The sequence below is a fragment of the Taudactylus pleione genome, unplaced genomic scaffold (assembly GCF_031769625.1).
Source record: "Taudactylus pleione unplaced genomic scaffold, aTauple2 ptg000659l, whole genome shotgun sequence".
Lineage (NCBI taxonomy): Eukaryota > Metazoa > Chordata > Amphibia > Anura > Myobatrachidae > Taudactylus > Taudactylus pleione.
The window spans coordinates 2,937,953-2,953,886 of NW_028285061.1; the positions used below are offsets into that span (position 1 = coordinate 2,937,953).

The following is a 15,934-nucleotide window of genomic DNA, read 5'->3' on the forward strand; positions in this document are numbered from 1 at the left end:
TTAAAAGATCATGTATTTATTTGTGAGCAGGGAGAATATTGGTACACTCAGTGCCACTTTTTTTCTGATTATATATTTTTATAGTGTGTTTATAACCGGTACAGTGAACATGGAACCTTGCAGTGCATCCACAACCACAAATGGCATTTGGCAAAGTTTGAGTAGGTTGTTTATATATAATCCCCTGTTGTTTATAGTGTACTTACCAAGGTTTGCAGCACAATCCTATTTTCTGTCCTGGACTTTAATCCCAAAGCAGCAGCATGTGCTGGCTCTGTTGTGCCTGTGTTGGTCACAGGATAAATTGCATTGTTTAAACAATTGGGAAACACCTAAGAGTTTGGGCTGCTATTTGTGCCATTTAAAGAGCAATCAAATTCATTATTAGAGAATTCATTTTAAAAAGACTGAGGTACATTTTATTAGAACTGAAAAAACTGTGCTAATAATAAAGATATACAGCATGTTGTCTGTATTACTCCTTTATTGGTGGTTGCCATCATTGAAAAACATTTTAGTTCATTGACACATATTTGTTGTACATTGGGGTAATATAGAGAGTCTGATGTTAGGTGATGTTAGCTGAGATTCTCTTTCATTTTCTTCATTAACACAATATGTTTTCATGCTACCACACCAAGGGGTCAATCCTATCAGGTGCAAGTGCAGCTATATATCGCACTTCCAGCCTCTCTCATTTATGTCCACAGCCCCCCTCGCACTTAATAGGATTCACCCCCAAATGGTTTTATGTGAAAGAATAGTTATATGGAGATTACACTACTGGTAAACTTTATGTAGTTTTTGTAATCAAATTCCATATCACAATATTTTTAATTGTCCACCCCTTTCTATGAAAAATAAACTTGCATCAATCCCTTAAAATGTACATTATGCATGTTACTTGAGAGGGCTGGATCCACACTAAATTCATATACGTACACGCCGGATCCACACTAAATTCATGTACGCACACGCCGGATCCACACTAAATTCATATACGTACACGCCGGTTCCACACTAAATTCAAATACGTACACGCCGGTTCCACACTAAATTCATATACGTACACGCCGGATCCACACTAAATTCATGTACGCACACGCCAGATCGACACTAAATTCATGTACGCACACACCGGATCCACACTAAATTCATATGTACGCACACGCCGGTTCCACACTAAATTCATATACGTACACGCCGGATCCACACTAAATTCATATACGCACACGCCAGATCCACACTAAAGTGACTTATGCACATGTCTGATCCACACAAAGGGCCGTATTCAATTAGAAGCGAAAAGCCGGGATCCGCGAATAAAGTATCGCCAATTGCGTCTTTTCGTTAGGCGGAAACTTATCTCCATATTCAATTCCATCTGCTTTTTGCGTACGCGGAAAGTCAATGCAATGTAATAGGCGAAAAAGATTCGCCTCTGAATAGCAGGAGAAAAGAAGTGCAACAGTTTTTTTTGTTTTGGGTGCAAAGTGGGGAAACCACTCAGAACCCTCGGGACAGCTCGGGACAACTAAAAAAAAAAAACCTTACCCCAGAAAAGTACTTTGAATATGGGAGTGAAAAAGCACAAAGTGGGGGTACAAGTTCGCAAGCTAGCGAAATAAAGTTCTGGGGGTGCACTAAGAAGGAGTCAAGTGTTTTTGGATTGCAGGTGCTTTTATGATGGTGGAAATTCGCATTTTTTAAAACTGCACTTTAGAGACAATTAAAATATGCTAGCACCCATTTTCAGGTACCCCAAATTTGCCAGGACTACTTATTTTCTCCTAAAAATACTGCTTTATGCCATTCTTCAACACTTGTTCAAATATTCTAATTAGTGGCAATTGTGCAAACTTAAGTACCCCAAACAGTTTTATTACGGCAAATGGGGCACTACTACATTGATCCCCAATGTTTCTGCATCTTTTTGGGGGGTTCAGGCTGATTTCCCTGATTCTGACATCACTTTTAGCCTGTTGTGACATCGCGTGTCTCCGTTTTCACCTCTTTTGGAATTGAATAGGGTGAATTGCGGGTACACGTACGATAAGTTTCCGCGGCTAAATTACGCAATGCAGGCGAAAAGTCTGGCATGCGAAACTAATTGAATACGACCCTAAGAGTTCAATCCAGTTCACCGCCTCAAGCATGTAAATTCCAGCAATGACATTGAAAATCGCGGCCCTTCGATCCACGCTTGCACGCGGCAAATCCACACCAAATTCACGCATACACACACCGGATCTTGCTGTATGAAAATGTACAAAAGAAATAGAATCTACACTAAATATACAGATCAGACATTCTCACACGCCCTGGAAAATCCAGATGCACACTAAATATAAATATTTTATGGCTGTCCTAAAAGTGAAGTACTGTAGAGTGGCAAAGCGTCCTGTTTGTTTTATAGTAAAATTGTACCACTTCAAATATAACCAATGTAGAGTATCCTGCTGCCATGTTTTTTTGCAGTATTATGCACTGTGACTAATATGGCTACAGATATTTTATGTATAAGATGGAATGCATCCTGTGGCTTGTCATCTGTCTACTGGTGGATAAATCCTGCATTACTTGAGCCTAAATTGGTTTTGCTGAGTCACCTCATAATTGTGTTTTTTTTTTTCTTATTTAGATTGATTGTACATGTTTGCTGGAAATAGTTCTTAAGCCGCATACACACTACACGTTGTGTGTATGCGGCAATATCGTAATCGGTGGGCCCAGCGGGGGTGCCGGCATCGGCAAGTGTATACGGTCTTGCCAATGTCGACCAGCGACGGACGACGGCGGGGAGGGCAGCAGGACCATGCTACATTCAGCAGCATGGCATCGCTCGTGATAACCCCAGATTGGGCTGCATGTACAGCTGACTGGACTAATTTTTCACATACACACTAGCCGATATTTTGAACGATTAAACCATAACGATATCGTTCAATTGTTCAAAATATTGTCTAGTGTGTACGCGGAATTACAGGCGTATAAATAATTGGTAGCGATTCTATTACTGATGCTAGATGGTTCTTTGTATGGATTGCCAGATTCATAGGTTGCATTGTGGTTGCTGTAATCCTTTCTATTTATTTATTTATTTTTAATAATTCCTAGCTGATCTGGGAACCCATCAGGTGTATAATAAGGTGGATTAGAAGAGTCCACAGCCCATCACTATAATTAATGGACACATGGCTTCTTGTAATAAAAGCTTTATATTACCGCCATTATTTTACAACCAGCCCCGCCGCACAGAAGTAAGGAATGATGGATTAAAGAAAGGAAGACATTCCTTGTAAGAAGATGTAAGCCGCAATTTATTTGCCCCTGTTGGCCGCCCAAGTGCGCAGATCTGCATAGATACAGCCTATTTGCAGAGCCTTGAATCTACATTGCAGACAAACTTTGTAAATCTTGTTAGATCTCATCATTGCAATATATGGATCCATTACTTGTATTATAATTGGTGTAATCTTCGTTAATAGCAGAAAATATTTAACTGCTAAAGTATTAAGAGTTAAAGGTCTCCTGAGAATTGGAGTATAACCTTATCGGTGCGATTTTCTTTTTTTTGTCTTAAACCTAATTTATTTCAGTTAGACATGAAAACTTTACATTAGTGAGTATACAGTAGTTGTATTACAGTCATCTGACAGTATCAACTTTATCTAGTCTCTGCAAGCCCATTTCTATGTGTACTCTGGCTTAACAACATCCTGTGTCTTCTAACAGAGGCTCTGTGCTGCCTTGCTGCCCCGGGGGAAAGGTTATAAATACTTTAATTAAATAAATGTTCATTCACACTAAATGAAGCCTTCCTTCCCAGGAACATGTGTCGGTAGTTCTAGGCATTATGCCTTTATTTTGATTTCAGTCTTTGATTTATGCCAGCGAGAGGTGAGTTGAGATAAAATGTACTTTTGTTAAAGGGACAGGCTGACAAAAGTGCGGGTCTGTCATTACTGCCGGCAGTGCCAAGTGCAGCATTGATATGTTTGCATTTGAGGTCAGCAGCATGTAAAAATATTATAGTTTTTAGGAAACACATGTGTTACCAAAGGGATGAGCTCAGCAGGCAGATTAGAGGGGAGGGGGTTACAAGTAGAAGACTGCGAGCCTTGTGACTGCTCACTAATGCTGAGCTTTCCCTCACAATAAGCAGAGATTGTGGAGCCGGCCTCTGTACCTCTTGGCAGCACTTCAACACAGGCAGCTTCTCACACTTCGCCCGCCGTGTCCTGCAGACCACAGGCAGCAGAGCCAGAAGAAGGGGAGCCCTGCGAGAAAACAGCTGATCTTTCCCCAGGCATCCAGATCAAAACAGAGGAGGATCTTGACATCTCTGGCAAAGCAATGTCCATCAGAGACAGGTACTGAGATAGCAACATATGAGAAATCAATGATAGCGTATGTAGTGTGCATATTATTATATGTTCCCAGGGAAGGGAGCTGTAGGTCTGCATGCTTGCTATACTCTACTCCTAATTTTATTTTTGGTTACATTATTTTTCATATTCATTTTTTCCTCGCATCCTGCAATGCTATCACTAATAAAATGGTTGTATGGCTTGTTGGGGTGAAATACACTGTACATATTGTCAGGTTTAGATACTAACCTCTTGTATTTCCCACTTGTACATCTGCATGAAATAATTTTCATTTATGACATTTTATTAGATCTGACATTTTATCTTTGTACACTGATGGAATTGATACTTCTGTAGGAACAAGACGCACACAGCATAGTATTTCTCCATAGAGATTACAGTAGGAACTTTGCCTTTTAGTGAAATGTCCTTACAGTATATTTTGCTGCCTGTGCACTTTTACTGTACTTCATGGAGTCTGAAGCTGAGGACAGGGGTTGGTACTGTTGAGTCATATTCTAGTGAGTCATGTGTTTCTCATTATGCTTTAATTGTATGCACATTCAATGGCTCGATCGCATTATGTTCATCGGATAATGCCGCCTTGTACACCGTAAAACAGCGGGTTACAGGCATGTCCTATTGTTTGTTGTGACTCAACATGTTATCTCGCTTAACACTCCGAGGCAATACAATGAGTGTCTGTCTCTTTCTAGCCCTGCAGGGTCTGAGCCCTAATCTATAGAAATGTAAGTAACCTCTGGACTGGCAGATTACTGTATTTCATCACCCATTTCTGATGTCCAGAAAGTCTAACATAGTGCTAATGTTCTGTTTTTGTTGTTGACCATTGTTGTGTCTCATGCGATTATTGTACTCAATTTATTCGGTTTGCTTTTTAAAATGACAAGTTTTAATATTAATACTCTTACAGGCTAGCACTCACCTCATTATGGCATTGCTTAGTCTTCATTTAAAGAACTCTGTGCAAAACTGCTGGGGTACACTGTCATACACCCCCAGTCATTGAAGGAGGACACCTCTTGTGGCACAGACACCACCATTCACTCATTGGGCGGAATTCAATTGTTTTAGCGGCCCGCATCTCCCGTCTAAAGTGTCAGGAGTTCGTGGGCCGCTATGCAATTGTTCCAGATTTTCGTGCTGATCGTGCTCAAAGTGGTCGGGCTTAGCCGCGTAAAGCAGCTAAACCCGACCAAAGTGCTGATCGCGGAAAGTGATGTTTGGGCGCCCAAACTTGTCACTTTTCGCACATTTCAGCTCTCACCCCCCAGGGGCTGCGAGCTGAAATGTAGCGCTGGCAGCTGATCGTGCCCGACAGGAGCAAGAATTCAATTGAATTCCACCCATTGTTATCATCATAAGAAATTACTCAGGTGTTGGCAGTAACTGAATAGCAGGATTCCAACCCACACATTTCTGAGTTGTAGGATAATGGAGGTGTAGTACAGCTTTATTTCGTGGGGATTGATCTTTGTTGCTGCTGCAAAAGTTTAATATAAAATAACTCAAGAGTGAATCAGTCATATATCTAGGAGCTAACAGTAGCCAGAGAAGATGTTGGCCCACTGATGTTAGATGACATGACTCCCAGAAGTTAGATGCCAGCAGTACATTCTAGTGCGTAGGTTTACCAGGCTCTTGGGATTTGTGCAGCTCTAGAATATATAAGGCCTGAAGTATGAGTGGCAGTGTTATGGTGCATACACACTAGACGATAAAAGTGAACGATATTGTTCATTGCGTCCAGTATGTATGCACCAAACGACCAATGAAGCGCGCTCCTGCGTTAATGATGTTTGCTGTCGTGCAAACATACAGGCCAATCTGACGATATTGTCAGAAAGTGCTTGTTCAGGGATGTGGCAGAATGATGTCACTGAACGATATCGTTTAGTGTGTACACCTAATATCTTTCACCAATATCTTTACATACAGCACATCGTCTAGTGTGTATGAGCCTTAAGGTGACTTGAAGGCTAGCACTTTAAAAGTGTTAGCATTCATAGTGCTCAAATCACTTCATACTGATACACTGAAGTTAATGATGAACACTCATCTGTACTAAGAGTGATTTTATATCTGAAAATGCTGCATGCAATGTTTCAAAACATAAGTACTCCCATGTGACAGGATGAGTATTCTGCATTCACTTCATTGTGTCAGCACGGAGCGATATTACTCTAGTGCTCCCCCTTTTTAGGTGGATAAGTGCTAGAGGTTAAGTGTCTGTGTTACACCACTCTAATAATGTGCTAATGTTTGACCAAGATTCACTGTTAAATTTGTAAACCAATATACCAGGATTCTAGATATAGTGTCAACGGATCCTTTGTACCTAAACCGTAAGCAGCAGTATAACGTCACTTGATGTTCAAATTGATGAATCTTTTGTCCTAAAACTGCAGTGCAATGATCATTCGGGTCTCTGTGGACAGCGTGACTTGCTAAGAATGTCTCCTAAACAATGTGGCATATTATTCCTTCTTAGGCTGGCGTTGTTGAAGAAGAGCGGGGAGGAAGACTGGAAGAACAGGCTTAACAAAAAGCAGGAGTACAGCAAAGTGTCAGTCATAGAGCGCAGCTCACACACCCAGCTGCAAGAAATTGAGCAGTCACTGAAAAAGAAGGTAAAGAGAACCATGTTAGGAATAAACTCTGCAGCTTGTACAAGCACTGTGAGATAGAACAGTCCTGTTTGGATCCAGCTAATTGCTGCTTCAGAGGCTGATATTTAACTCTGACCTTAAAATTTCTAAACCAATAACTTTTAACTCCATAGCTGTCTTGGGCTGAGCATTGTGTTGGGGACTCTGTTGTAAACACATTTATACATTTTTGTTTTTTAGACTGTTGAAACAATTTAAACATTTTCTGAGACTAATTCTGTCTTGCGTGCTGGTAGTGCTCCACTAAAACTATAATGTGCTTTGCGCAGCTGTGTAGTTGCATGGTGCTCGCCCTACAAGCTCGTCATTTCTTGGCATAAAGGTCATCCAATATTTTCAGAATGCAGAGTGCATTCAAAGTAGCTCAGCTTTTGTTATCCTTGTTGTCTGAGTGGCTGTAAGAGGGCACTTGACTTGTCACTACTTTGAGTACTGCTCCACGTACTGTTTCTGCTTGTGGGTGTAGTTTCTGATTAGTCTAATTACTGTCCTTCACTTACTCCCAACTACTGCTAGTAGCTGGTTACTACCTCCCAACAACTTTATATATTTGGTGCTCATGGTTCCCACAGAGGGATACGCATTACCTTAGAGGAAAAGGGACAGACCACATGATAAATTTATAGTGTCATTATAAAGATTTATACAGCTCAAATAGTAAGTTATGTTATGACCTCTGAGTGGCTAGGTAGGGGAGCAGGAATTACTCTGTCCAGAGGGCGATATCAGGCACATTGGCCACCTTTTGTCCACTACTGTGATGATAAAGGGAGTTAGTAAAACAATGTGCTATGGTTTTACTAACTCCCTTCATCTATGCAGCAGTGGACAACAGGTGGCTGTACAGTCGTTTCTCTATCGTCTAGTGTGTACGCACCTTTAGTTCTGTGACCAGACAATTTTAAGGGGATAACCATAAATGATGTAAACCAATACTATTGTACTTGCTGCTTCTTGTAGGGAGTGCAGTTGTCTACAAACTCCACCTCTAGAGTAGAACCACCTAATTTGGTTTGGCCTTACACATAGGCAGTTTTCATACAAGCTGTGTGCCCAGATGACCCTGGATCAAGGAGCTCACAACATTAGATACAATCTAGCATACTATCGCTGCGTGGCTACATAGAAGGAAGTAGCGGCCTTTGATTTTGGAGACAAAGGGGTATGGTGTATCCTGCATCTAATAGAGAGGATTCCTCCTTAATGAGCCAATAAATATTACTGTGGTTTATCACTTGCATGCTTGTGTGTAATTTAAAAGTTGGCAAGTATCTAGGGGGTAATTTTACAGAGGAATTTAGATTAAGGCAGCCCAGATTGCTTTCATTAGTGCTGTCGCCAGAGCCATAACTAGACATTTTGGTGCCCTGTGCCAGACAGAGCATTGGCGCCCCCCCCCCCCATTTTTGAAATAGGGACACAAGATAGTGAACCTGAAAAAGGGCCATGCCTCATGGGGAAGGGCCAGGGAAGAGATGGGGGAGGCCAGGAGATGCTGGGGATAAAAAGAGGAAGTTAAAAGTGAGAATGATAAACAGGAAAATTGATAGGCCCAAACAGTGCCCCCTGCCCTGCGGTGCCATGGCACTGGTCGCACTACCCTAGTTACAGCCCTGGCTGTCGCAGAAGGGTGCTCTGCTATAACTAAAATTATTACACTATCTGCCACAGCTTATTTATTTTACATACGTAGTGCCATTCTTGTGTTGTGTTTATATTCTGATGCATGCTCTGTTCCTGGTGCACTGTGTATGCACTCCTGGCGTGGTCAAACATGAACAGTCTATTTACACGCGGCAGTGTAAATAAGATATGTCACTTTAAAATATTCATGAATAGTCCTTGGTAATAAAATAGACTCTGTGTATTACATCATCACTTCTTGTGTAAAACACTAATGCAGTATAAGGGATAACATCACTGCCTAGTGTTGATTATAAAGATATTTGCATATTTACTTTGTCTCAGGTAATAGACTGTATGATAATGTGGCATCACATAGTCATGGTAGTTATTATGACACAGCATGTCAGTGTCATCACACATTACCCACCAACTCAGTGGGTTATATATAAGGCAGATAGATATTTGCAGATGCTTTGAAATCAAGCATAAAGCAGTCGCTAAACATTTTGCTGCATATGACTGTTTGACTTCTACATGGAAATATGGCATTTTGTTAATTAGGTCTATTTTAATGTTGCCTTGGCCTGAAATAAAAACAATGGATATCGGTAGTTTTACTTGATATATACCCAATTTTGGTTTATAAACAGAATAGGTTATCTTTTTTTATAATCACAAAGTAAACTTCTAATGGTATTCAACAGCTATACATGCAAAATATCAAACACGCTTTCTTCTGAAAGGGCTGATCCTTCCAATCTCAGAAATGTACCAGGAAGCTTCTAGAGGCAGATAGCTGCTCACCTAACATCAAAGGGCTGCAGGAGAATCCAGGAACTGGTCCCTGGGGGACTTGCCAATTGCTTTATGTATAGGAAAGAGAACTCCATTATAACATCTGCCTATACTGAATCCCCCGCAATACAGTTCACACGGCTGACAGCCATATGTGGAGTACAGTTCTGGGGGAGTTTGTCATCGCTTTCATGAGATGAAAGCAAATGAAATACATGTGTTCTTAACCTAGAGGACACACGTTCGTAAAGTCATTGGAGTCTGCAGCTTGGGGGGATAGTGGGAAAGTCAGAACATCCAATTTTTGTTTTTCTTGGAACCTACTTATAGTACTATCATTTTTCTAGTGCTATATATATATATATATATATATATATATATATATATATATATATATATATATATATATATATATATTTTATAGCTAGCAACTACATACCATTACTGCTACCAGGTGACCTCTTGGCAAAATATTACTTTGTATGTCAAATGTATTAAAAGTATACAGAGTGTACCTGTGTATATACTCTGCTTTGTTACTTGAATTCCTGTGTTTGTGACCCATCTTAAATAAGGAAATCTGCTTGGCGAAGAACAACGTTTGTTTGCTGTAAAAACACACATTGAATATAGAAGGACAAATATTATAGAGCACTCAAACTCCAATAGAGACAATATACAATTTGCAACTCTCCGTTTGAATAATAGTTTATTAGCAGTAAATATAATCTACCATATAAAAAGGGATGATCAGTCCCACATGGAAACCATAAAACAACAATATTGCATATATGTATAAATATGATGGAGCACCTTGCCATAAGGCAAAAGTGATAAAACTAAGTGGCTCGTGGTCAATCCTCAAGAGGTGGGTGGACAAACAAAACCCCACAAATTCTGACAAACTCCAAGCAATTTATTAGGCAAGAATGGGCGGCCATCAGTCAGTATGTGGCCCAGAAGTTGATTGACAGCATGCCAGGGCGAATTGCAGAGGTCTTGAAAAAGAAGGGTCAACACTGCAAATATTGACTCTTTGCATAAACTTAATGTAATTGTCAATAAAAGCCTTTGACACTTATGAAATGCTTGTAATTTTACTTCAGTATACCATAGTAACATCTGACACAAAAAGGTCTAAAACAGTGAAGCGGCAAACTTTGTGAAAACCAATACTTGTGTCATTCTTAATACTTTTGGCCATGGCTGTAGATTCCTCTTCTTTGATCTCCGGCATCTCCTATTATAAAATGTGTGCCTTAAATAAAGGAGGTTGTAACTGGAGGTGCACATATTCTCCTGTACTTGTAGGGGCCTACCTGCCTGTCAGTGTTAGATGTGTTGAATTCAAGTTTATGACTGCTAAAGAATGTGTGATTTAAAATAAAGGACAATGTAACTGAATGACAAGGAGCTCTCAAGTTAAGTGCATGAATGTGATATAAGAGGATTGGTGTCCAAATCCTTTTTCTCTGTGGTCTACACTGCTGGCTCCTGGCTTGTGCATGGCTGTTCTGATGGACAAATCCATCTGCAGGTGCAGCTTCACCAGCGCTCCCCTACATCTAGAGCTGGTGAGTTATACTGCACAATTATTGTGTATCATCACTTCAGCCATTGGATTCACACTGTTATTGGGTTGTGACACCTGGATAACAGTGGTAAGAAGGGATCCGGTACTCTTTCTTTCATCATCGTACGGGACAAATCAGATTGGTTATGCCCCTTCCAAATGAGGCTCACACCCTCTTTGGGCGCATACTTTATGTCCCTGTTTGAAGGGGAGTGCCTATGCTCTTTCTGGCCCAGGGCACCAAAAAGTCTAGTTATGGCTCTGGAAACCAGCATACCTCCACCTATCCCGGTAGCTACTTGTACCACATTGAAAAGTGCTGGAGTCACTCGGACACCTCCCAATTCCTTTATTGTGAGGGATGGAGTAATTACTCGCAGTGTAAGACAGGTTTAAAGGTTTTGGGACTCCTTTACCAACAGCAAATCACAAGTGGCTTATGGTTCTGGGAGCTTGTGATTGGTTGATAGTTTGATAATGTGGAATCGTCCAGGAATCCTGGCATTGATGATTTTCTGGTAGTTCATAGTGAGAGAGGTTTGATTTTGTTGTGGGGATCCCCCTTCCCTATTCTGGACTACATCATATAAAGAAAAATGGGAAGATTTTACTGTTTAATAAAGTGGGGAACAAAGGTTTTGGGAGCTTTTTTAAATTTGATGAAAAAAAAAAAAAGAAAACCGACACACACTTAAAATATTGTCTTTTATTTAATTTAAACTCATGGTATAAATGGCAGGAGCCTTACCTGCCCATTAGGCTGGGACCATTATGATGATAATACGGTCGAAATCATGTTAATTACCCCATGAGGCTGGAAGTATCTGACAGTTGAATAACCTTCATTGTGCCGACCAGCCTGCGGTTTTCACCATAACGGGGACCTCGTGGCTTGATTACAATGGAAACCACCAGAGACACTGTAGCTTTGCAGCTGGGTGAGAATTTGGGGGAGGCAGCTCACTACACATTCATACACCACCCCTCCCCCCTCCTTTTCCCTTTGCCATAACTGACCTGTGGTCTGAACAGTGGTGACCGCTGCTCATTTCACTTGATGTTCTCCGCAAGGGTGAGATTTATCAAGCCTTGGAGAGCGATAAAGTGAGCAAGTTGCCCAATACAACCAATCACCTGCTAGCTGTCATTTCATAGACTGTGCTAGATAAATAACAGAGAAAAAAACCTTTCCCTCCTGCACACTGCAAAAAATCCAGCAAAAAGACTTGAATACTACAGGATGATAGAAACCAGAGGTCTTTGTTGCATATATTTGCAAATACATGGTTAAGTGCCCGGCCGGGTCAAGGCTCCTCTATACCGGCATCCCTGACGCTACATAATAGCACCCACTCTGGGTCATAATTGCATATTGTTGTGCCACATGATAACAGCACATAAATATATTTAAGTTGAGAGCCAACTCACTTAGGAGGTACCCCAGAAACCTCCAAATGGCACTTGAGGAACCAGCACACCCTCACAATGCTAGTCCCATCCATGCCTCTTAATATAGTGGTTGCTCATATCAACTTAATGGTTTTTCACAAGTGCTTGTAAAGGGAGGAGGTTACTCTGGACAATAGGAAAATAAAAAAAATAAAAAGTTTCCCTCCAGCACACTACAAAAAATACAGCACAAAGGCTTGAATACTACATAATGACAGAAATCCAGAGGTCTTTGTTGCATATATTTTGCAAATATATGGTTAAGCGCCCGACAGTGTCAAGGCTCCTCTGTACCGGTGTCCCTAAAGCTATATAATATATTCTGTAGCCCTGTACAGTAAGAGGTTAGTCACACCAGTCTCTGCCCCCAATAAGAACAATCTTATTTTACTACCAAGGGCACACAAGCACACATTACCAATTTAGCCATAAGACCATAAACCAAAGAGTATGTTGAACTTTGGTAATAAGCCAGAGCTCTGATAGGAGCGAACCCAAATTGCTCACTTGTCACAGCATCATTGTTTTAAATTGAACCCAAGATCTCGGCGCTGTGTGACAGCAAGATAACTCTGTTACTCCTCATGCAGTATGAAAGCATCTGCCTTAATAAATGCAACTGTACTGCCAAACAGTAAATACTGAGCATGTACACTGTTTTTTTATTTTTTTATTTATTTATTACCAGTTATTTATATAGCGCACACATATTCTGCAGCTCTTTACAGAGAATATTTGGCCATTCACAGCAGTCCCTGCCCCAGTGGAGCTTACAATCTATTTTCCCTACAACATGTACACGCATATACTTACACACTAGGGTTAATTATTGTTGGGAGCCAATTAACCTACCAGTACTGTGTATTTTTCGAATGAACGAGGAAACTGAATCACCCGGGGGAAACCCACGCAAGCACAGGGAGAATATACAAACTCCACACAGTTAGGGCTGTAGGGGGAATTGAACCCTCAACCAGAGGCAGTAATGCTAACTTGAATGTGTAGTTCCATCAAAGCTGTAATGTCAGTTTTCTTAGGGATGATTTAAAACTGACTCACTATACAATTTGCTTTCCCCAAGCAGGAAATGTATTAAGTATATTTTTATAATCCTCTTCCAGAAATGGAAATACTAAATGGGTAATTGAAGTAAATTCATTGGTTGTGTGCCTAATAATCACTACAGGGTGACTTTTTATGTGCAATTCCCTTGGGTTAGGGTGGGGGGGTGTGGAGGGAATCACCTCTTTCCAGATGTGCCGTGTTTGAAGACATTTGCAGAAGTGTTAGCTTAGTTCATGTTTGGCTCACATCAGTTTGGATGAGGTTACTCTTAAATATACATTGGCACGCATTTTAATGGGAATAATCTCATGAAGGAAAATATAGTTCAGGTATTTTGGCAGTTTTCTTGCTTTTTTTTTTTCCCCATCTAAATAATTACTTGTCTGGAGAATTGCTAACGTTTGTCATATGGATGGTGTAGATTAACGGGCAGTTGTGCCAATAAGGAACAACCTGTTAGCTTTGCAGGACCTCTAGTGTGCTGTCCCCTGTGACCTACTACAGTGAAGACCACCCATGCAGAGTTCCTCTCAATATGTATGATCATTAGCTTTTTGGTTGGGTGGGTTCTTTAAGGACATTTCCACCTTTTGGGTCCAAGATTTTCAAAGTAACCACCAACCTCATTGCCCCATTGTGTATGAACTGCAGGGTTTCCTTATCTCAGTTGGGTAAACCAGTGCCACCTACACGCTACTACAAGCAAAACATTTCCCAGGAGATGGCATTAGCCGAATCCACAGCCTTAATGAGCTCTAATAACAAACAAAACTTTGTCTCACCCTATTACACTGGATAAAAGTTTGATAGAACTTGATAGGCAAGATGCTACAGCTGAGTTTTCTTCCCTCAGGAAAATTATCTTTTTCAGAAAGTACATTTTAGTTACTTATATATGATAATCTGCCATGTCCAATCTGTATTTAAAAACTTATGATATACAGCAATATATCTAATTACAGGTTTCCTGTCAATTTCTCTGTTTTTTTCTTTAAACAGAATAAAGTCTCTGTGTTCCGTGTGAGCCATGTTAGCTGTTTTTGTTTGCAGACCCGATTCTAGAAGCCATTCATGTTGCTTTAATCTATTTTTAGCCTTATGTGGTCTACAGCCTACTTCATTATATTAACTGACCTGATGTTTATTCAGGATACACACTGTACTGGAATTTAAACAGTGGCTTGTTCACACCTATCCGCTGCATTTTGCAGTCCAGTGCCAAGAATTTCACATTTTAAATAATTATCAGTTTGTTAAATAGAACAAAAACGTCATATTGAGTGCGAGAGATAAGAGGCTTGCAGGGATTTGCTTGGTTCTTAATTTCAGCTAGCAAAATGGACCAAACAACGTGGAGGAGATCCCATCATAGGCTGCAGTATGCGATCCATCTACTTATTGTATGAAGACCCTCCAAGGGTCAGTGTAAGCGTGTTTTTGAGTTATTCGGTTTATTCCATATATTGTAGCATGTAGATAATTGCCATATGAAGATCTTTTCTTGAGTCCGTTACGCTGGTAGTTGACAGCTGTCCCACTGTAAACGTGTTGCATTTGTGTTCTTTAGTGAATATCAGTAGTGTATATGACTGTTAATGTGCCACATGTCTGACCTGTTGCAGCAGTGTTTCTATTAAGCCATTAGCTCCTTTGCAAAAATGGGGTAACCAACACCAAGCTATTGATACACTTGGTCTCTCTACCTTATTAATGTGACCTAAATAACTGGCAAAAGCTTTAACCGTATGCCTCATCACCCTGTTTCCTTTAACCTGTAGGAAGAAGGAGATATTAAAGATGATAATATCCACTGTAATCAGCTGTGGGTAAGCTGGACTGTGCCATCGTGGCTTGGAAATAGTGTTTTTAATATTGGCTGTGTGCTGACATTTGCTTTGTGGAGCTTTGAGAGGTGGCACCAGTATCTGCCCTGATACAATGCTTAATTGAATTATCGGCTACTTTTTAGGGATGCCTTTAAATGATGGGGGTTCTTTAGATGACCCGACTTAGGAAATTACAAGATAATTTCATTCACATATCTATAACTATTGTTTTGGCTTCGTACACTGCATGGGCATGACTTTTGAAAGTACTTCATGGTCAATGAAAGACTTTATTTTGTAGACCAATGTATTAAGCCGTGCCTGTGCTAAATACTGCCATCTACTGCTAGCTATCGGTTATGCAGAATTTTTATATATGATTTGAAGACTCCTTTCTCCTAATTTTCTCTTGCTTTGCTTCTGCTTCTGTCCCTAGGAACCTGTCTATGCTTCTGTTTACTCTCCTGCTATACCTGCTGCCTATAAATGCCAGCACTTTATTCCCATTCATCAGGTGAGGAAACTGTGTGAACCTGCTTA

The 15,934-nt window shown here is 40.5% G+C and overlaps 1 protein-coding gene across 1 annotated transcript in view; it reads left to right on the forward strand.

Moving 5' to 3' along the window:
• Positions 1-15,934, forward strand: part of SVIL (supervillin) — a 275,366-nt gene that overhangs the window by 178,262 nt on the left and 81,170 nt on the right. The window contains exons 16-19 of the mRNA XM_088455534.1: positions 4,163-4,373; positions 6,883-7,021; positions 15,347-15,394; positions 15,831-15,908. Coding sequence (XP_088311660.1) covers positions 4,163-4,373; positions 6,883-7,021; positions 15,347-15,394; positions 15,831-15,908 — 476 coding nt within the window. The remainder of the gene's footprint in view (positions 1-4,162; positions 4,374-6,882; positions 7,022-15,346; positions 15,395-15,830; positions 15,909-15,934) is intronic.